Source organism: Macrobrachium nipponense, chromosome 44 (genome assembly GCF_015104395.2).
Source record: "Macrobrachium nipponense isolate FS-2020 chromosome 44, ASM1510439v2, whole genome shotgun sequence".
Lineage (NCBI taxonomy): Eukaryota > Metazoa > Arthropoda > Malacostraca > Decapoda > Palaemonidae > Macrobrachium > Macrobrachium nipponense.
Window position 1 is genome coordinate 15929968 of NC_087221.1, and position 23546 is coordinate 15953513.

The following is a 23546-nucleotide window of genomic DNA, read 5'->3' on the forward strand; positions in this document are numbered from 1 at the left end:
ATGAAATGTTGAGAATCCCAAGAGAGTTAAACAAATTCTAAAACTATATTAAAGCTATCTGCCTTGAAGGAATATACTATGATGCATCTACATTTTTTCTTTATTTCATACAAGGGCACAGCTCCCTTGACTAAAACCGCAGTCTAAGAGGAGACTTTAGGGGGGAAGGGATGCTTCCAAATCTCAGTAAAAGCCATCTTGATCCACGACATGCTCCTCCAGCTCCTGGGCAGAAAGATAAAACAACCCGTTCTTAATCAAACATTTCTATACTGTACTACGAGACCAATATAGCACCTGCATATATCTTTTGTTTCAATTGAACTCTTATCTCTACCTGTAACTACTGTATACAAAAAGCAATCAATTCATGCTTTACCGGAAAAACAAACATACTGAATAGTTCTACCATGCCAAGGATCATCCAGATAATACATAGAAAAAAAGAAAGCATTACAAGAAAACCAACCTAGAACTAATAACAATCAACACATTGGGGTGTTGACTCAAAAAAAAAAAAAAAAAAAGAGAGAAAGAATGTTGGTAAGAAAACAATATGTATAAAAAGAATATTACAATTAAAAGAATACAAGCTACAATATTTTTCTTCATCCACAAACTACTACTCCTTTCTTGTTTAGAAGTTTTATACCAATGCTTTTGATGTTAAGCAGATTACGCTAAATGCTTTCTCAATATCTTGCCATTGATATATACTGTACATTACTCTACATAACATGAAAAGCAGCATGGAACCCTTTACTTCAGAGTTGCTGAAATAACAGTCATCTACATCAATCCCTGAGGGGAATTACATTTCCATGAAGTATCAAAAATAACAGCTACACTAAATCACTTTTAATATCAAAGCTTCCTTCATACAATAAACACGTACCAGTAAATCAAATGATACAATTCATTTTAATCAAGAGCACTGGTTATACGTGAAGAGTAAATTAACTAAAAATATAAATGCTAAAAAACCCATTTTAAGCATAATGTCCACAATCAGGATCAGAGCAAAACTTAAAGGAATCTAAACCCTATGCTGTAACAGATAATATGAAATTCAGTAAGAAAACAGAAAACAAACTAGCAATAATAGAAATATGAGAAGTAAATGGTGAAAGATAAGAAAATGGTGAAAGATCTGTGCTTCACCCTTGCTACATAATGCTCTCTGGCAAGAATACAAATAAACCTAATTCTTACAAGTACAAAAAATAATTTTTTTTAATACAAACTCATTTCTTACACACAGGCCAATTTTGTGATCCATGGATCTAAACACACCAGTTCACTGAAGAAAAAGAAGAACACCAATGATAGACAGTTAACAGTGCACATCTGCTCCAGGATCCTCAGGTCCTCAAGACACTGAACCTACCAGACTTGTAACTCCAATTGAAACAATGTTAACCTGTCTCAATGCTGATCCAGGACCTAATTAGAATGAGTTGAACTACTCAAGTATTGCAACCCTTGTAAAATGATACTTGAGTATGGACATTTACATGCTGAAAATAGTTACGTTGATAAGACCTTACTAAAAGGAGGAATACAGAGCTTTGAAATCAAGGATAAGTGGCCCAAGAGATGCCACTGAAAAACTCACCCAAGGCCCAGTGTAGTTGTATTCCTGCCACTCATTTCCAGGCACAGCCTGAAGAAGAGAGTAGTCGTCCAAATCTTCCTGGAAACCTAAGACTCAAGATAAAAACAAGTTGCACTGACTGGGCACAGAGGATTAACCTCCTCATTCCTAACACTCCATCAACATCTCTTAGGGAAAAAGAGAAAGATCCATTTAGGCTGTCAACAGCTCTTCAGGTCCAAGGAACAAATCAATTCTTATAATACAGAAGCATGCCCCAGCAAAATAAGGAAATACCTAGCCATAAACATTTTGTGGATTGTCCCAAGGAGTCACTCCTGACAAAACCAAAATGCTTGGTGAAGCCTATCTCCAAAGCTGCAAAATACACAGTAGTGTGGAAAAAAAAATGCATGACATTTCTGGGTGGTCTCAATATCTGAAGGTGGCTGCTTTATTTACGATAACATCCTGCCAATTGTCAAAACTCCTTAAATTTGCATCTAGAAGAGAGAACAGCTGGATACGACCATAAGATTGCCGCAACCCTTATTATAAACTTGGCTTAATATCTGCTGCATCATGTTTGCTAAGATCACCACTACATTGGGCATCGGAGGCTGAATGAAAAGAAATGATCCGCCGTCTTGAGGTCTAGTTTAGACTCCATTGATGTTACCACCTTATGGCAGGGGATCCATTCCAGTGATTTCCACCAAAGTCTATTTTTTGCCGTTATCGATGCTTACGGTGCTGTAACTTGAGTTATAGTGCCATGAGTTGATGTTGCATCAAGTTAAGCACTATTAACTTGATACCTATTCTTGGATGCCAAAATTGGAGCATCAAACAGATCCACTCCTGCATCACTCAAAAAGACACCTGACTTGTTGAGCCATGGCTATTCTGCAAAGTCATCATTATCGGAAGTAAAACAAGTTCAGGACTCCCTGTCTGGGTTGCAGTGCCCCTCCAAACACACAGGATGGGATATGGAACCTCTTGGTTTCCTGTGTTCTCTTCCAATACCTCTACACAACACAAGTAGCAGAATCCTCACTTGGAAGAGGAGGGAGACTGCCATATAGTTTGCCAAGCTATGCATGACTGAAGCCAATACTCTGTTCAATAACAGTGACTGCACTATGGTCTACTATTCTTTCAGTAGTCTGAGATCCCAAGTCTCTTTGGTGTGATAATCCAGTATCAAGAACAGCCACATGTACTGCAGCAATTCTAGCATGGTCCCTATCACACATGCTGGAATCATCATGTCCTTAGTTTTGTAATGAAGGCTCCCAGGCATGTCCACTTGATAAACTGTAAAGACTCTTGGTTTCTGTAAGTCCCCTAATTGCTCTCCATGTGCTTTGCAGCATTGTAATCATTCCTGGAGTAAGAAGACGACCTAAACAAATGATGCCAATGCATGATTCCTCAAGAAGCACTTCTATTTCTGCCAAACAAGTGTCTTGAGGTTGATGGTTCCTCCTGTCGCAGCCAGAGAGGACAAAAGGGTGGAAGAAGAAAATCTTCAATCACAATTTATCCTGCATCTGCCCACAATGTGATGCAAATGAGTAGTCTCTCCTATAAAGTAGTAGTTCCGCTAGGTGGCCACCAAATCTCTGCAAGTAGAAGAGGTGAACATGGGGGAGAAACACAAAGCCCTTGGCACCTGGTGTCTTCTGTCACTGCCTGTGCCTTGAGTTTGCTATTGATAACCCCTTTGTTCCCATGTTTAAGCAAATGACCTATGTGTTCTCCATGCAAGTTAAATCAAGTTTGTGTTTCAACATTTTGGTTCTGTCCAAAATGTGCATTAACTGAGCAAAACCCCTTCCAGAAGATAATCACGATTAAGGGACAGCCACAGCAAAAAAGATTGGTGGTGACTGCCTTGTAGACAAATTAAGTGAAAAAGAATAAGAGAGGATGGGAAAAAACCTCAATGGAAGGTCTCCTTTGGTTTCTGTTGCTGAGGCCAGTTTTTGGTTCTGTTATCTCTCAAAACTGACAATCCCACAGCTCACTTCCAACTCAAGATCGCGTCAATTAAGCCTTTCCTGCCAGGTCAAGTGTCCTCGGAAAGGTATCAATACTATTGACAGGATCAAATTTGTTCTATAGCTAAAAACCATGAGTTTGTAGAGAGCAGTCTACTGAGTCACTGGTTTCTTTCCAATTCTAGGGACAGGAACGTATACAACAGTTTTTGAGAAAAGTCAATCACAGCCCTACCTGTGAAATATAATCCTCACTAGAATCAAAGCAGGATAAGAAAACAGTGTGTTCTGGAATCTTGAGGAATAAAATCCATGCTCCATCCATCAGCAAAAATGAGGCAAAGACTTCTACCTCATTTGAAGACATGAAAAGACCAAAGAATGGCTACAGCCATGTGTGACTGGCTGCAGTTGTGAGTGCTTCCCAATATCCAATGTATTGGCTTCTGGATTAAGTCATGGTTACTTCTGACATGTAGTTAATCACCAATCAAGGCATGAATTCACCTTGTAGCGCAGCCTTCACTAACTGTCCACTAATGCAGTCAGTTATCTGCCTAAAATCTATCATGATATCTAGCACCTTTGCTAGCCTCTGAATAGTAGGCCATGTAAGAGACTGAAGAGAGACAATAAATCATAGGCATTTATGACTTTTAATTTGAGAAAATAGACCATAAAATGTCTAGAGGAGTGACTATAACCTTGTTCATGATAATCTCCTCGTCTGGCTTCCATCTCCATAGGCCCTAGTGCAGTTTCTGTCGAAGCACATATACCCTCAGGTGCCCTCATCAATCACAGTTATTCAAGGGCCCTTGCACTGAAGCAGGTTATGTTTGCTGGTGCAGTTCCTGATTGTATGCAGCTGTTTATTAAAAGGCCCTAATAATGAATGTGTTCGTCAGATAACTCGGTCTCCTTAAAAGACTCCTGTTGATGATAACACACCTCTGCAAATTGCAAATACTTGAGCACCTTGGCATCAAGGTGGGCATGTTCACTAATACTACTCCTGCTGCTCACTTGGCTTGGTCAAGGTCTCAGCCAGAGGGAGGGTAGCCAGCAAAAATGGCCCTGCCTTCTGCTTTCTACTTCTCCTACTATAAAAGACGAAGTCTTCTACGTCATTTTTTTCCTACTTTCAATGGCACTGTCTTCTGCAGGTCAACTTTTTCTACTTTTTCTATAGTGGACTGATGTATCTGGCATTTTATCGGACATGAAAACTGGCTCTGATGTAGACAAGGGTTTTGCGGTGAAACCTACACAAACATAAAAATTCTGCTGATGCCAACCAATTTTACCTATTTCAGATGTAAAATGAAAGCCACTAAGAGAGATCATAATATTCACAATTCTCAAGCCAGTCTGTGGTACAAAGCATTTCTTATAAAAAGTCTAGATCTATATTTAGCTATAAGACTCCTGTATGAGACTAAAAATCTGATACCATTACTTCAAAGTCAACTATAACATAGTTAGGGAAATACACATTTTATTATACAAAACTGATTTTTTCATACAAACTCATCACTAACTGCCCTATATTATTGGTCTTGGAATGTCCCCAGACACTGCAATCCATTGTCTCCCAATTATGGTATTGCTCATGCACCACCTGCACCTGGTTCCTTCCTATGTCCACAGATGGTGGCTTCCTCACTGTTTTCTTATATGGAAGGTCACATGCAAGCAAGGTTAAATGAGTGATAGGTTTGTTTGGAAAACACAAAATGGTTTTTTAAAGCGCATACCTATCAGTCATAAACAACCTCTATCACAATTTAAGGGGAAGGTTTGGAATTTTAATAAATAATAACTTAATGTATGGCTGATTTTGCTGTGCTTTTGATTACTATTTACAAAATTGAATTGAGCTACACAATGGACCACCCAATGAATCTTAAAAGTATTATTTTTTCTTCTGTGTTGAGTGAATTCTTAGGAATTAAGAGTACTTGAGATGGAAAAAATCCTACTCTTACATAACCTAAACTATTATAAGGTACACTATTATTGTTTTCTGAGGGGGAAGGGACTAAAACTAACTCCGTGAAAAATGATATTGTTAAGATACAATAAAGTTTTATACATAACCTAAACTGGCAGATTATATACTTAGCTATAGACTCCGTCGTCCCGACAGAATTCAAAACTCGCGCGGGGCACACGCATCACCAGTAGGTCAGGTGATCTACCATTCCCGCCGCTGTGGGTGGCGGAATCCAACCATTCCCGTTTTCTGAGCCAGATTTTCGATCTTACACCTGTCTCCTGAGGGGAGGCTGGGTGGGCCCTTAATCGTATATATCTGCCAGGTAAGTATGTATAAAACTTTATTGTATCTTAACAATATCATTTTTATACATGCGACTTACCAGGCAGATATATACTAGCTGATTTGACAACCCATTGGATGGAGGGCAAGAGACAGCTATATATATTAACAAAATTCTAATAACGGGAAACAACAATTGTTGTAGGATATCAATCCTTGGTTCTTACCTGTTTGGGCTGAAGACTTCATGATTACTGTCATTTAGTCTGCCTGCCTCAAGAGCTTCAGTGAGGTAAACCACCTATGACCGAACAGCCCTTCTGGATCATGTCAATGGGGGCTAGGGGGCCCGCTTACGCGACAGAACCTGCATTGGATCGTACCAATGGGGCTTACCCGCTTACATGGCAGAGCCTGACCTGTATCTTATCAATGGGGGCTAGCCCTCTTACATGACAGAGCTTTAGGCTTTACATAATGCACAACGAGGAGACCAAAAGTTAATCCCGACCACCTGACCTCTCTAACCATGTTAAATCTAAGAACTGAAAAGGGTTCTTCCTATACCCTCTTTCAGTCAACCATAAAAACCAAACACCATAATGTTAAAATTACTTAACCTAACTAATAGGATTAACCTCAGCTCCTCCTCCCAGCACTAAATCCGCGGACACTATGCTCCCAGTGAAAAGCACTTCTCATAAGTAACTCTCACATCCTTTAGATAGTGAGAGGCGAACACTGAGTTACACTTCCAATACGTGGATTCAATTAGATTCTGAAGGGACCACGTTTTTTATGAAAAGCCATTGAGGTTGCTATGGCCTCACTTCGTGTGCTTTTACCCTGAGGAGTTTAAATTGTTCTTCACCACATTTAAGATGAGCTTCCTTAATAATGTCTTTAATGAAAAACGTAAGGGCGTTTTTTTGATATTGGTCTTGTAGGATCCTTGACCGAACACCAAAGACTTTCCTGCGTACCTCCCAAAAGAGACTTTCTTTGTAGATAAAATTTTAGCGCTCTTACTGGACAAAGGGTCTTTTCCTTTTCTTCCCCGTAAGAGAAGAGAGTGCCTTCACTTCGAAGCTTCTAGGCCACGGTTTTGATGGGTTTTCGTTCTTGGCTAAGAAGAGAGGCTTAAAAGAGCAAATTGCAGCCTCCTTCTTAAACCCCACTCTGCCCTCTAACGCTTGAAGTTCACTCACCCTTTTTTGCCGTGGCTAAGGCGAACAGGAATAGAGACTTCCTTGTCAAATCTCTAAAGAAGAATTATTGGAAGGTACGAATCTTTCAGACATCAGATAATGCAGCACTATATCCAAGTTTCCAACTGGGATTTTTATTATTCTGACTTTTTGAGGTCTCGAAAGACCTAATAAGGTCATGTAGATCCTTATTGTCTGACACATCCAGGACCCCTATGCCTAAACACCGAGGCCAGCATACTTCTATACCCCTTGGATCGTAGATACAGCTAGGTTACACTTTCTTCTAAGGTAAAGAAGAAAATTTGCAATGTCGGTTATAGAGGTACTGGAAGAGGATAGCTCATGCGTCCTGCACCATCTTCTAAACACTTCCCACTTCGACTGGTACACCCGTGATGTGGATGGTCTCCTGGCTCTTGCGATTGCTTTGAAGCTTCGCGAGAAAAACCCCCTCGCTCTAACGAGTCCTTCGATAGTCTGAAGGCAGTCAGACTTAGAGCGGGGAGGTTTTTTTTTGTGATACCTGTCGAAGTGGGGTTGTTTGAGAAGATCGCTCCTTAGAGGGAGCGATCTGGGAAGATCCACTATCCACTCCAGCAACTCGTCACCCAATCTAGGGCTGGCCAAAAGGGAGCGATCAAAGTTAATCTCGTTCCCTCTGAGGAGGCAAACTTTTCTTATTACTTCCCCTACCAGTTTGAAGGGGGGAAAAGCGTACCCGTCTATTCCCTTCCAGTCCATGAGGAGCCCGTCTATCGCTATTGCTCTTGGATCCGCGATGGGGGAGCAATAATTCTCCAACCTCTTGTTCCAGTTGGTTGCGAACAAGTCTACGTTCGGCCTTCCCCATAACCCCATAACTGATCGCACACTTGAGGGTGGAGAGTCCCCATTCGGTGGGAGTACTTGGTCTCTTCTGCTTAGCAGATCCGCTCGAACATTTCTCTCTCCCTGAATAAATCTCATTAGAAGAGAGATCTGCTTCTCTTGCGCCCATACAACAAAACTCCCTCGCTGTCTCGTAAAGGGAGAATGAATGAGTTCCCCTTGCTTCCTGATATTATGCTAGGGCTGTCGTTGTTGTCTGAATTGACTGAATGATCGATCCTAATATCTGTTCTTGAAAGTGCAAGAGAGCTAGGTGAATGGCTTTCAGTTCTTTTTGTTTATGTGCCAGGCACCTGAGCTCCTTCCCAGGTTCGACACTTCTTGCGAATCCAACGTTGCTCCCACCCTACGTTCCGATGCGTCTGCAAACAACGCTCGGAGAGGGCTCTTTATGTGCAATGATATTCCTGACCGAGTTTCTTCGGGTCTAACCACCACCGAAGATCTTGTTTGACCTTGTCCGTTATCCTGAATGACTCTTCGAGGTCCTGGGAACTTTGATCCCAGTTCTCCTTCAGATAATACTGAAGGGGTCTTAGGTGCAGTCTCCCTAGGGAAACGAACTGCTCCAACGAGGAAATGGTTCCCAGCAAACTCATCCACTCCCTCGCGGAACAATGTTCTTTCCCTAGAAATCCCGACACCTTTGTAAGCAGCGTTCTATTCTCTCTGTTGCGAGACGCTAGAAAACCCGAGAATCCATCCGAATCCCCAGATAAACTATGTTCTGCTGGGGATCCAGCTGGGACTTCTCGAGGTTGACTAGGAGTCCCAATGACTGCGTCATCTTTAATGTTATCGAAAGGTCCTCCAGACACTGTTGCTTCGACTTTGCTCGTATTAGCCAGTCGTCCAAATACATCGAGATTCTGATCCCCTCTAAATGTAACCAATGAAGCCACATTCCTTAGGATACCCGTGAAGACTTGCGGGCCGTCGAAAGTCCGAAGCAAAGCGCTCGAAATTGAAACACTCTTCCCTGTGACATGAACCTTAGGTATTTCCTTGATGCCGGATGATTGGCACATGGAAATATGCATCTTGAAGGTCCAGGGATACCATCCAGTCCCCTGGACGAAGAGCAGAAAGTACAGAGGAAGAGGTCTCCATCGAGAACTTCTTCTTGATCACAAAGACGTTCAAACGCACTTACGTCCAGAACCGGCCTCCACCCGCCCGAGGCTTTTGGTAATCCAGGAATAGTACCGGTTTTTGTAAAATAAACCTGGTGAATGGAGATCTTGAACCGGTTCTATTGCCCTTTTCTGCAACATAAGTTCTACTGCTTGCAGGAGAGCTTGACTCTTGACAGGATCGTTTGTATCTCCTGTTAACTCCCTTGGAGTTCTTGTTAAGGGAGGATATTCCCTGAAGGGGATGAGGTATCCTCTCTCGAGGATCGAGAGGGTCCAGCTGTCCTCTAGCTTCTCTTCGCCCAGACTCTTGGCAAATTTTCGACAGTCTGGCGCCTACCGCTATCTGGAGGACTTCTTCTTCATTTTGCCTTCCCTGCAGGTCTCCTGGAAGGTCTTCCTCTGGTATCCGGTCTTCTACTCTAAAAAAAAAAAAAAGGGGTGGTTCTTGAGGAGGAAGAGGCTCCTCGAAAGGGGCTGCTGGAAGAGGTGTTTTATCCTCTTTTGAAAAGGAACCGCAGGCTTGAACCTCTTTGCTGACTGTGTCAGTAAAATCCTGTGTGGGCTTTTCCAGCTAATGATTTTGCTACATCCCTCACCGTGGTCTTTGTGGAAAAAAAGGTGGTTCGAAAGCGGCGAATATAGCAAGGCCGACCTTTGTAGAGGAGATACTGACTTGGACAGGAAAGACCCATACACTGCTCTCTTTTCAAAACTCCCGATCCAAAAAGAGCAGCCACTTCCACCGCAAACCGTCCATCACCGCTCTGTCCAGACACGATAACACACTCGATAATTCTTCCATCGTGACAAATTCGGGATCTTGTGCTCTCTTCGCAGGGCTCCCAAAGCCCAGTCCATAAAATTAAATACCTCGAGCGTCCTAAAGAGTCCCCTTTAGTAGATGGTCCAGTTCACACATCCCCAAGTAGCTTTTGCTGATAGTAAAGCGCGCCTCCTTGAAGAATCCACTAAGGAAGCGTAATCTGCGTCTGCCGATGAAGGCAGTCCTAAGCCCATAGGTTCCTGAGTATCGTACCATCTTCCAGGTTTACCCGTCAACTTTGAAGGAGGGCATGAAAAAACAGTCTTGCCCGCCTCTCTTTTATTCTTAAGCCATTCTCCAAATCCTTTGAACGCTTTTTCATACTAAGGGCTGGACGCATTTTTTACAAATGAGGATGCCTTTGGAGACTTCGTGCTCGATAGCAAAGATCCTGGATGAGGGGCGGATCCGCTGGTTGAAGCTTATCTCCGAACTCCTGCAACAACAACAAGGACAATCTCTTATAATCAGAGACTACTACATCCACAGGTAATTCTTCATCCGAGACTTCTTTAAGTCTCCGGCTGCCGGGGATCCTTTCGGAGAAGAGCGGTTCTTAGTTGTCGAGGGACTTCTGTCAAACGAAGTAAGAACGTCGTCTGGGGGTGACAAATCCTTGCTACTACAAGGCGCAATCGAGTTCTTAAACGCACGAGATCTTCTCTCAGGCACCTGTTTCCTACCAGGTGAAAGGGCTTCTACTCTCCGAAGAACTCATAAAGTGCGAAGGGGTCTTACTCTGACCTAAGCTCGTACAAGGCGCCTGGCGCCTACTCGACTCCTGACGCCTGCCCGACTCCTGGCGTCTGCTAGACTCCTGGCGCCTACCCGACTCCTGACGCCTGCTCGACTCCTGAAGCTGCTTGATTCCTGGCGCCTGCTTGACTCCTGGCGCTTGTTCGTGACTCCTTGTAGGCTCTTGACGCCTCTCACAAGAACTCCTGGCGTCTGTAAGGCTCTATACGCCTGTAATATTCTTGGCGCCTACTAGGCTCTGTCAACTCTATGTTTCTCACAAGCTCCTGCTTTTCTTAGGCTCTTGACGCCTATCCTATCCTCAGAAAAGAGGAGTCCGACTCCTGACTTCTCCTAAGAGACCTAGCTGACCGCTTGCTCTGCAAGCGGCTACCGCTGGGAACTTTCTTCCTATAGATAGAGAGGTCGTTTAAAGGGAGAACGAGAGTCTCTCCGGAGGACGAGCGCCTGCTAGTGTGAGAAACTTCTCTCCTACCAGGAGAAGACAATTTTGATCTCTTCACTGCAAGGGAGTAGTCTTTCCTTCGAGACGAATCCTTATGTAGAGCGCCTACCAAGGAGGATATTTGCTCCTGTAGATTAAGCAGGAAAAGCTTTGTCGATCTTGAGGCGCTGGAGACGGTCTTCTCGCCCTCTTACTAGTCGAAGGAAAAATCCTCTGGAAATCGCTCTGGGCTTGAATCAAAAGCGTCTCCTTTCGGCGCTACCCACGATCTCTTCAGAGGACGAGACTTCGAAGCAGAGCTCCATCCACGCCTGGACGAGGAGGAGTCCGACGCAGAAAAAACACTCTTCCAGGATGCCTTTTTCTACGGGGCTTATATCCAAGGCAGCCTGGGTCGTTACTTCAGGGTCTGCCGAAGGGAACGCCTGATCGTTGGGGATGCTCCACATCCTCCCTGCGGCTTTTGACATTCCTCCTCCCCTGGTCTGGGAGTTTGGAAGCGGTCTAGGGCCTAGGAGCAATGCGGAGTCCCGATCAGACGCCCCCTCCACCTGCACTGGGGTCACTGTATTCACTGACACTCTTACCTTGTGTTTCCATGGCTTTAAGCTGCTCCTGAAGCTCCCTGATCGAGGATCTCATTTTTTCCATTTCTGAAAATGAACCCTTAGATTCACACAGGGAGAAGGGGCTGAGGTTATGGGAGAAACATCATCTGGTTTGTTAATTTCGATTCAGGCTCAAAAGAACAAGATCTACTCGAGCTTCTAGCTGACGCTTTCCTAGCTCTATCCTTCTCTCTTTTTCTTAATATAAGAAGCTAATCCTTCCATCCTTGCTCCGCCTAAAAGCCCTTCACATTCAGTAAAACAGAAGTTCTATCAACCGCACATTCAGAACCTCTACATTTACTACAAAGCGTATGAGGATCTACCCTCTGCTTTAAACAACAAATAGTTCTGCCATTCTTCCCTTGCACAAACCCTAAAAAAAAAAACTTAGGAGTTACTTAACTTCATCCCTCTTAATAGAAAAAAAAAAAAAAACAAAAATCCAAATCCTAATCCAGTCCAAAATAAAGCGTATGCCAATCCCGAGAATAAACAAGAGTACTTCACCAAATGTCCAACCAATTCTCGGCAAATGAGCAGAATTCCAATCAGGAGAGACAAACAACAGTTGTTGCCGGGGCCTCAGCGACAGAGAAAATCTGGCTCAGAAAACGGGGAATGGTTGGGATTCCGCCACCCAGCGGCAGGGAATGGTAGATCACCTGACCTACCAGGTAGCGTGTGCCGCGAGTTTTGAAAATTCTGTCAGGACGACGGAGTCTATAGCTAAGTATATATCTGCCTGGTAAGTCGCATGTATAAAAACAAAAACATTCAAAGACCATTTTATACACATCCCAACCAATGAGAGTTTACAAAATTCCCGTTCTGGGTTTTTATAATTTTCCAATGATTTCATTTGTGTATAATAAAACTGGCATCACAAATGATATTGGAATAGTGTAAAGTAACTCTTTTAAGATTCTGATGCTGTCAAAAGTCTCCATACAGATTCCATCCATGGAGGGACTGTTCAAAAATATTGATCATTAAAACGGTACAATTTCTAAGTCACAAACATTTTGTCTTTTCTCCCTTATTTATCCTCAAATTTTTATGTACCATACCTGGCATTAATATTACTGATTTATATAATCATTGAAAAGAATATCTATAAAAAATTTCATGGTGCGCAAAGTTTATACGTATATTATCTTTAAGAAAATTTTAAATTTTTCAGGGTGCAAAAGTTCATGTACAGCACATCCACTAGATTTTTAGATAAATATTTAGTCCAGAAATTACTGTTCTCTGCTAGATTAAAAAATAATTTTGACTTTTTTTTTTTTTTTCAATTTTTAAAGTTACAACAATAAAGCATAATTCTATCATGAACACTAATTTGCAACAACTGCTAGAACACAATTTCTGAGCTCTAAATGGTAACTCATATTAAGTGCATTTTATTTACCAAAGATGACCTTTTGTCCATCCCAATACCCTCGAAATGGTTAACAGTGATTTCCATAGAAATCCTAGTTACAGTACTTTGAACTTTTACATTCATATACATTAAGATAATCCAGTTCTTGTACCAACTATAGTTAATTACTTTTAAACCTAAACAATTTACCAATTGCAAAACTTTGCTATTGGTAAATTTAATATTCAAAATAAACATAATCTTAAAAGACTACATTTATTGTATTGATATTTCATTTCTTCAAGTGTAAAATTGTTGTTTTGTTTCAAGTTCCAGCCTAGGCTACATTTGCTTACATTCGTCAGGGGAAGAGTACGATCTTTGAAAGTATATTTTACCAGTGTTTTAACAATATGTATAATGTAATCATAACATAAAATGTTTTTTTCCTAATGTAAGTATACATCATAAAATGAGCACATATATAGCTTTGTTTATTCATTTCTTTGTGAAGACTTTTTTAAAGTTATGTTCAAGAGGGGATGGGAAGATTATGTTTTTGACGCTAGTAAAATACCAATGCATGCTGAAAGGTTATTTTAACATAATAGTGCACATATTTGAATTAAGACCTTTTTTTTCAAGCTAAATTATTTCAGATCATTCTGGGGCACATAAAAGTAACCTCATGTTAATTTTTTTAATTTTTTACTTTTATAAACTGGAGACTGAAGAATGTAGAAATAATAATGAAACACAGATAAAGACAGAACAACCTACAAAATACTCAATTTTTATGAGCTATTTACAAAACTGCAGACATGCATGAAAAGTAATCCAGTTATCTGCTGTGACCTAAGGATCCAGGTGTCACTTATGCAATATCTTCGATCTGTTAATACAAAAGACAGCAGTTTCTAAAGTATTTGAGACCAAGAATATGGGCTGTTGATATGCGACAAGTTTGTGGTGAAACAAAACCAAAAATTAAAATTTCCCTTAGCACTTGGATTTGAACCATCATGACAGATAAAAAGGTCAACTGTAAAGATTTCTTATAAGACAATGAAAAATTAAAGGATAATAGTGTCTAGTCCTGTACAGTTCAAATATATATTTTAAATGAAAATACAGATTTACCTCAAAACTTTTACGGAATATTTTTCTAATTTTCACATCTTACCTTGGTAGTCCTGTATATACAAACAAGCACTTCTAATCAATTAACGTGAAATGCATTACATATGTTGTATTCTTCTTTTTTTATATATTCTACTACTTAAAAAAAAAAAAAAACCTAATTTTGAAGGAATAAAACACATAACCTATTTGTTAAGTAAGTCATGAGTATAACCTGTCTAGTATTATGAAGCTATACATACTTGCATATTGATACAAAATGAAAAAATTTAAAACCTGAACACGAAAATTACACTTACAATCATTCTCAACTTCTTTAGTTTCCAAAAGACCTTATAAAGAGGTCAATGAAAACTACATCGAATCCGTTTATTTTTCTGATACGGTACTCTTCTGAAAGTTCCATATTAGTTTTCATTACCCACAGAGTACAAAATCAAGTTTCACAAGAAAAACAATTTTAAAACTTAACTTACCTGGAGCGCTTTGGTGCTTGGGCCTGGCGATGGAGAAGTCCTACTTGGTTTCTGTAATGATTCATGCAGTTAATCACACAAGGGTACATCAAAGTCTTTTAGGATCAACGAAGGTACATAAGGACTGTAATAAAAATTTGCCTACAAGAAAAACAGCAAATTATTTAAGTACTATTGTTCTGGGATAAAACCTCTCAACATTCAAGAAAACTTTTCTAAAACATTAAAAAGAAATATCTCATTCTTAAAAGAGTCGAGTTGGTCGCAGTTAAAAACTATTAAAAAATCCTGGAGACATGCAGATTGCAAAGCACATGGCCAGTCATTTTGTAACAGAGGACCCATTTCATTATTTAGAAAACATTCATGAATTATCAACATTGGAAATAAGATTTAGTTATGAATAAAATCTATAAAAAAAATAACAGTGGGCAATACTACAGTTGAAGAATAATACACCCTCTAATAAACCTTGAAACCAAGCCATAAGTTTAACAAGCTATGAGCAAAGAATTTACAAATTTCACAAAGGTTATGAACATATTTCAATTCAAGCTACCTCCCTTCAATAAATCTATTTTATTTTATAATAAGTTTCATTAGGTGGCACAAATTTAACATTTTCAAGAGTGTTAGCAATACTGTTCAATGCATAAAGAGTTTTCTGATACTATTCTAAAGAAAGACAAAACACTACTGAACATCTAAGTCCAATAATAATGTTTCCTGTGCTTTTTAGAAAAAGTTCATTTTTTATTGGGTATTAGAAGAGTAAATTCGAAGATTTTCAACTCTGTTACAAGTTACTACTACTGAATATCAGGAATAGCAGAGTGCACAAGCTCATCATTTCATGGCAAAATCAGGAATGTTTCCTAACCACATGAAAAGGATCAAAACCCCTACATTTTTTCTCAGACAACATACCACAACCACTCAACTGTAAACACTACTTGTAAAAACATTATGTACAAAAAGACCTCCTTTCTAATGATTCACTGTAAGATATACAATTTTCTCTATAGGAGGAAATTCAACATATTCTAAGAATGCCTTAAAACTCAACAGTATTTGGATTCACTTTACAAAGCCTTCATGAAAAACTGACATCAAAACAATCTAAAATTTACCTACATGGTTTAATTACTTGTGTATGGCAACGATTTCCAATTTTCCTACTCAGTATCTAGAATGTAAGTCAATTTCAGGGTAATCCACTTGCACCTTAACATGATTTGAAAGGAAAACAGGTATGTATGTTATATGAGATTCTAGTTTGTGTACCCATTAACTACTAAGTTTCCCAGTCCATTTAAAAACATATAAGTAGATTCTTAGGGGCTACCATATACTAATTAAGATCAAGTGACAATTTTTGACATAAATATAGTCCAACACAACTGAAGGGAGGTGTCTATTTTGCATAAAATATATCTTCCCTTGAAATCAGGTACCTGGTTATTAGAATGTTCTGGTTCACCATCCCAAAAAAAAGGTCAAGATATACTACTGTCCACTGAAATTTTTCAAGTAATATTGTATTAAGTTTCAGATGCATTTCTGGTTATCTTCTCTTAGGATAACCCATATGCACACCAAGATCAGTAGGATAACTAATAATCCCATAATATAGTCCTAACAGCATCATTTTACTTAGTGCAAAAAAATAAAAATATATTTAATGTATAATGCTACTACAACTGGGTGCATCAGAGAACTCCTAATTCTAATGCAGTGTTACTTTGGTGTCCTCCTTGATTCTTGCTGCTTTTTACTTTTTGTCAGTTCCAGTGACCTCTTCCCCACCAGCTGTCCAACATACCTACGAGTCTAGAAATACAAGCCTGTCTCATCAAACTAATCTATATCAATAAAAATAACTCTCATATGTCAAAGAAATTGAGAGTACAATAAAGTTGTTAGAAAAAAAGTACTATGTACTTTATGTATATACACATCAAGTATATAACTACATCTGTGATACTATTTGTCATGTAAACTTTGTTAAAGCTCTACCAAATAACTGTTCAGGGATCTTAAACACATTAATAGGTGAAAATTTCAGCATATGCTGTTGCTTTTGCTTACGATGAAAAAAATTTGATTTTACTACTTTATTTTGCTAATCAATATAAAATATATTTAAAACCATTAGAGTTCTACCATATGAAGGATCTCTTCTGGTGAAAACCTCTCTTTCACACAAAACAAACTTTTTTTTTTTTTTTCATTCTGAAATGAGGAAACGTACACATCTGATAATGGGTTTTACAAATGATAAATAATCTTGGGCCAGAATGGTTACATTTGATCATGTCATAGCAGCTATAGAATTTGCTGCTTTATCAGTGGTTCCTTAATAACTCTGTGCAATTGCAAGATACATCATATTCCAACATTTCGAGTATTTGTAGAAAGAAAAGTTAGTATGACAAGCTATAGTTCCTCTAAAGCCACTGAAAATTATATATTTCTGTGGAGACATACTTTCACTAACCTGAATTACTGAACTTATTGCAATCAGTTCTGTTCTGACACCAGAGGCACTGTTAGGTAAGATAATAAATTTGTTTTCCTAGATGATGGGGTAGCAAGTCTTACACCTTTTTTTGGGAGAATACCTTCCTCACATTTTTACTGCATTCTGAACAGTTATCAGATCTCATTATAAAGACAGTGGGGGTGCAGATATTTCAACTTGTAATGATGCTTTGGGGACAATTTAAAAACAAATGCAAAATCTCCGTCTCTTATTATGAATAGATTAAGTTCTTTACCCATAACATCAATGCAGTACCTATTTGAATTCTTTAGTTTATTACTAATAGTAAGTTTGCTTTATATAGCACCAACAGTGTTCATCTATCAGCACCCTAAGTTGAAAGAGATATTTTTCTGATTAAATTGAGAATATTTTTTACAGTACTTAAATATCATGTGCTATACAAGCATTCGAATTCAGGCAAAAAATTTACATTCTGGCTGATGGATATTACATTTCTATCATTTTCAGTTACTTTCACAACTTTGCTTCCATCTACCACCTTTACAAAACACAAAAGGTCTTGCCTTCTCAATGGAAAACTGTCAACTTCTTAAGACATTTCCACGCCATTACATGTTTGTTTTATATTATTATTACTTAATTGCAATTAAAAGTAAATAAATATAAAGACGAGTTTTCACCTATTAAGAGATCCATCATCTAGTTTTATCAGCAAAATATGGCAACACTAAAAACAAATCTAGATATTAATTTCATGTTCAGTAAATAATTTACTCTTACAAGCTAGCTATCTAAACACATGATTACACATAATTCTAGCCACAGTATACAATTACTTTATTATTTATTATTTACAAAAACACATTTATGAATTTAAAAAAAAAATTAATCTGCATTTAAAGTCTAAAAAGGCACATGCAGTAAACATAAAACCAAGCCCACAGCATGCAGTGCAGCTTACATCTATCATGCACCAGTGAAAAATGCAACAAAATGATGAGTTGGGCTAAACCAGGCTAATATATATATATATATATAGCACAAAAATACCTAGTAAGTTCATCAGGTTCAAATACTCAATGAAAACAAAACATTTTGTGTATAAAAGATGAACTTAAAAATGCTACCGTTTGATTCAAATTAGCTCATTCAAATATTCCTAATCCTTATAAGAGACCCTTGTGATTTTCAAATTCCTAAACTTTATCATATTAATGCACTTATCAGTTTTACTAATTACAAAAATAAGGCAGGAAATTAAAAAGTAAGGAATGATGGTCAGTAAAATCAGGGAAAAAATGGAAATGGTCTCATGAAAGACCATTTAGTCATAAGTTAAGCATCTGAAATACTATCCAATAAACTTGTAATTTTAATAATGAATTTGAAAACTATTAACCATATTATATGGAAAAGCCTATAAGCTGTGTATCCTTTACATGTATGATGTGATGTTCAAGATATGCCCTTGCCAGGGCAAATAATGAACCTCTCTAGCAATTGAGTAATTTTGTTTTATACAAAATGCAATAACATACCATACCTTTCAACTTAAACCCCACTACTGCATTAGCAAAAACTGTTAGAAGATCAATTAAACCCCAAAGGTAGAAGACTGGAATTTTTGGAAGGTGGCAGAAAATGATCTGGGTACAATTAATAAACACAGGTTTGGCAATTCAATGACTGGAATTTTACTTAAAAATGATGTTAACACTACAGCAAGAGATAGTAAGTATACTATGTGATTACTGTACATCCACCACTGACCATGAAATTTTTAGTAGATAACACAAACATCATCATCACTGGCCCCGATAACGTATAATATACATAAATTGCAAAATTCTGCAGCTTAGTCATGAGATGACCTTCCTGTGTGCATAGCCTGTTACATCATGAATATGCAGGGCAAACCTGATAAAAATTACCTCCATTTCTCTAGTTAATTTTTTGGCTTGTATGGCTAGTTAGAAATAAACATTAACACCTGACTAGTTTATGGCAAACAGTTAAAGCTTTAGCAGGAGGAAAAGAATTGTTTTTGGGAACCTATTCAGGAATTTTACACAATTCCCAAGGTCAGCTTTTTAAAGAGCTCATTTTCCCCACTTCAGATGGAAAAATGTATAAAACAACTGACACTGACAGTGACAGTGCAAAAAAAAAGTGTAAACAGTACTTCAATTCATGAAAAAAAATTATTTCTTTAAATGATTAAAACCTCAAATGCATCTTCAGCATTAGTTAACTACTGACCATTATTCCCTTATAATATAATCTATTTAATATGGAAAACAGAGGGTATTAAATAAAAATGCCAAGCTATTAAATAATGATCGCTCATTTGAAAGGCAGTCAGTTTTACTACACTAATAATTTATGTTTCTAAGGAAATACCAGTAATGCGGCAGTACTGTGCTAAAATTAGCATAATACATAAATATTCATAAACTAGTATGTCATGATGTATACCTACTACTGCACTGATAGTTAATGTTACTACATATTCATAAATTATACTCTAATGAGTTATCTAATATTTCTAGCATCCAAAATTCAATCACTTCTCAAAAATTAAAATTTACAAATTGCACCCCTCACCATATTTAATGACAATTCCCTATAAATATTAATGGCAACTAAAGGACCCATGCCAGTGATTGTTTCTTAACTTTTAAAAGATGCACTTAAATTTAAAAAGTAAAACAGTCATATGAAAATACATACAATTAACAAAAACCTGAAATTAAACAATGACCTCATGTAAGCTTGTCTAAATATTCTTTATGCTCATTCTGAAATTAAGCTCAGGTAACAAACACAGAACATTCTGATGCGCTACAATGGACATTTTCACTTGCGACAAATCACATGACATGGATATCTGGGATGAACTAAGAAGCAAAAGTTACCTTATGAAAATGATAAATAGATGGAAGTATTCACTCCCTAACTACAAGAAAGAAAAAGAGAAATGACTGAATAATTCCTTACATTATCCTTATAAAAGGCTGGTCTAGCTTACCCCATACTTCTGCTGCTTTATTGTGATCAATCTGAGCAGTGGCTTTATCATAACGACTTGAGAACCATCCTTAACATGCTTGATTTAAATCGCGCCATTTCCTCATATACATCATACTTTATGAAAGATAAATCTCGACAAATCAAAAAACACTTTTTTGAAACTATGCTCACAATGTAAGGCGTTGAGCTGAAAATTACACACAAAAAATTAAACATGATATATTGAAAAACTCTAACAAATACTCTTTCAAGAAAGACTAATTCACCTAAAGGAAAGTGAAATGGTTCTTTGTCGAGGTGTATGTAAAACACTAATTTTACACATTTCGAAAATTTTACGCTTGTAACTACTAACTGTAAGAAACTTGATGCACTACCTTGAATATAAAATAAAATTTTTTTCAAGAAATGTCTGTTTCTAAATGTTATTTTCCTGAACAGTGTATGTTAATAGGTGTACGTTTAATTTACATTAAAACAGTCCTAAAGTGTTTGAATACTTGACCTTGCCCACATGTACTCACAGCAATTTTAGTCTTTCAATAAGAAATGGGTACTGGAAGGAGAGATTATGAGTAGCAATCTTGGGAAAGAACTGAAGCAGAGAAACTGTAATAATTCATGAAGAAACAGTGAATAAGACATCTTATGTAGACTATACTGATGTCTAGCACTGTTTAAGTTAACGTTGCCACTACTTACATATCTTGATACAGTACTAAGAATTAAGAAGTTAGTCACAAATCATGAGGGAATGGCATTTCAGTTTTTACAGAACAAAGAATGGACAGAGATGTCACATAGCATAAAGCCTGTCTCTAGTGGCATATTATTAGGCAGAATATATTATGTACCATGTTAGTCACAATGAATTTCTAATCACCTAAACATCTAAAATTTATTTAATAGAACAAACTAATTCCAATTCAAAAGAATGGGTTTTGTACTATTAACATATGTCTCAGAAATATACTACTGCAAACTAGACACAAAACACACAACTGAAAACTAAGAACAACCAATTCTCCACAAAAATGTGATGGCTCCAACATCAAATCTAGCACGAGTGAGTAAACAAAAGGATGGGTTCACCACCTATTTTCCTCACCTCCATCATTAGGACAATCTCAAATTTAATTAATCTGAACCAGTTTCTCCATTTATCCTTAATTTCTGGTTCTGACATCTTCCTAAGTTGAAGCAATAGTCTTGTTTAATGTATCATCAAAAGTTTAAATCCATCATTACATTAAATAATGTCTATGCCATACACAGCTTTTTGGATTGACAATTTCTACATGATAGCTAAATCTTCTTCAACCATGACCAAAGATTTTTAATCACTATAAATGAGACCAAAAACATCTGAGTAATAACTTGTCCTCCAGCATGGAAAATATAGGTAACCTAGTGTCTCAAATAGTAAAATTAGTCAGTGGTTCTTTGCTTTTCCTGAATATCTGGATCATATTAAAATTGAAAAGAATGTCTTGCTTTAAACAGCAACAGTTTATGTACAATAATACATACTGTGTTCTTTTAAACAGCAACAGTATATGTACAATAATACATACTGTGTTCTTTTAAACAGCAACAGTATACGTATGTACAATAATACATACTGTGTTCTACAACACACTCATTGCTTACTATTTAGCTCAAATTATTGGTCAACGAAATCCCAGTCATTGCATCCTTACTCAAAAGAAAAGTCTCTCTTGGTCAGCTTCTCTGCACGCATACCTTAAAATCTGCTGGTCCATGCATCTAGCTTGCTTTTAAAAACAAAATTTTCCACACAAAGTCCTTACAGTACTTATGAAAGTCCCATTTACCAACTGAACTGCTTTCTTGCAGCTAAATGTCCAGTGTGCAAAATACAAGGCTCTTATCTGTTGGGAACAAGGGGACCCATGAGGTGCATGTGCAGTGCTGCTAGCAAGCAATTTCTTTTTTCTTTTGAACAAGAATACAAGTGTTGGGGATTTTGTGGTCTAAGAACTTGGCTAACGATCAGCAGATGGAATGGAAAGAATGGAAAAATTGTTTTTAAAAAGTTAAATATTTTTGACCTGGGGTCAGTACTAAGTAGTATTCATTCAAGTTTTAGCTTATTCCAGGACCTAGCTAATAGTACACACTCATCACAGATACACAGACATAGTATCCCTATAAACTGAGCAAAAAGGTTAGGGAAAATAAGGGCATCCATCAAAGGAATGATCTTTAAAACTTTTATACCTCCCACATAATTTAGAAATTAATTTCTCAACATAATGTGGTTCAGATTCCACAATAAGCAGTAGGCCCCATTGCTAAGTAACAAATTGGTTCCTAGCCACGAAAAAAAATCTAATCTTTCAGGCCAGCCCAAGGAGAGCTGTTAATCAGCTCACGATCTGGTTAAACTAAGACATACTTCAACTTAATCATGAATATCTACTCTATATCTAAACACACCTACCCAATTTCACTATCTCAATAATACAGTTACCTTCATCAGCCTTTGCAAAGTTTTCTTCACACTACAAATATTATGGAAAAAGGTATAACCTGATGGTCTAAAATGTTCGTTCCAGTAACTGAAATTCAACTTTAAAATCGGAGTAAAAAAAATGTAAACACTAGCTCCGTTAAAAAAAAAAAAATACACAAATAAAAGAGGCATTGAGGATATTTTCATAAACTTCCTGTCTCAACAAATATCAAACAATGTTACTGACTTGCATCCTCCCCAGAAATGTTAAGTAGACATCAGTGACACTGAATGTTTACAAGATTACAGTACATCAAGATATAATGATCACAGCATTTGAGCAACATACACACCCCAATGACAACTGCTCTATACTTTCAGGAACACTAAATGGGAACTAACTGTACTTTAGGCTTTTCAACTAACAGTCAGGGACACATCATCCAACTACTCTTCAGCTACTCTAACTACCAATGCATAGTTGCATTTCACATTCAAAAAGGTTACTAAGACATAGTCACCCTTTGTGACTGTAATACAACCAAAATAAAATAGAGCGTTGGAGACGAATTAATATAATAATAATTTACTAACTGCAAAACAGATTAAGTGAAATTCAGTATAAAAAAAATTCAATTTCAAACCAGAGGGAATGCAACAAAGCTAAAGTAATTGCTGTACAATTTATCCCCAATAAAGGAAATACTACGTGTTATGTTCATTTGAAAAGTGGGTTTACTACAGATTAATAAAAGGTGAAATATAATGTCATAACCTATAAATACACTCTGCACTTTTGAGCAC

General features: G+C 37.7%; 1 protein-coding gene across 9 annotated transcripts in view; it reads right to left on the bottom strand.

The window, feature by feature from the left end:
• Window positions 1-23546, bottom strand: part of LOC135204045 (CAP-Gly domain-containing linker protein 1-like) — a 273397-nt gene that overhangs the window by 87091 nt on the left and 162760 nt on the right. For 7 of the 9 annotated variants that reach the window (XM_064234000.1, XM_064234003.1, XM_064233999.1 and 4 more), the window contains one exon: window positions 14731-14781. The exons of the other annotated variants lie outside the window; for them this stretch is intronic. In XM_064234000.1, coding sequence (XP_064090070.1) covers window positions 14731-14781 — 51 coding nt within the window. The remainder of the gene's footprint in view (window positions 1-14730; window positions 14782-23546) is intronic. 9 annotated transcript variants of the gene reach the window in all.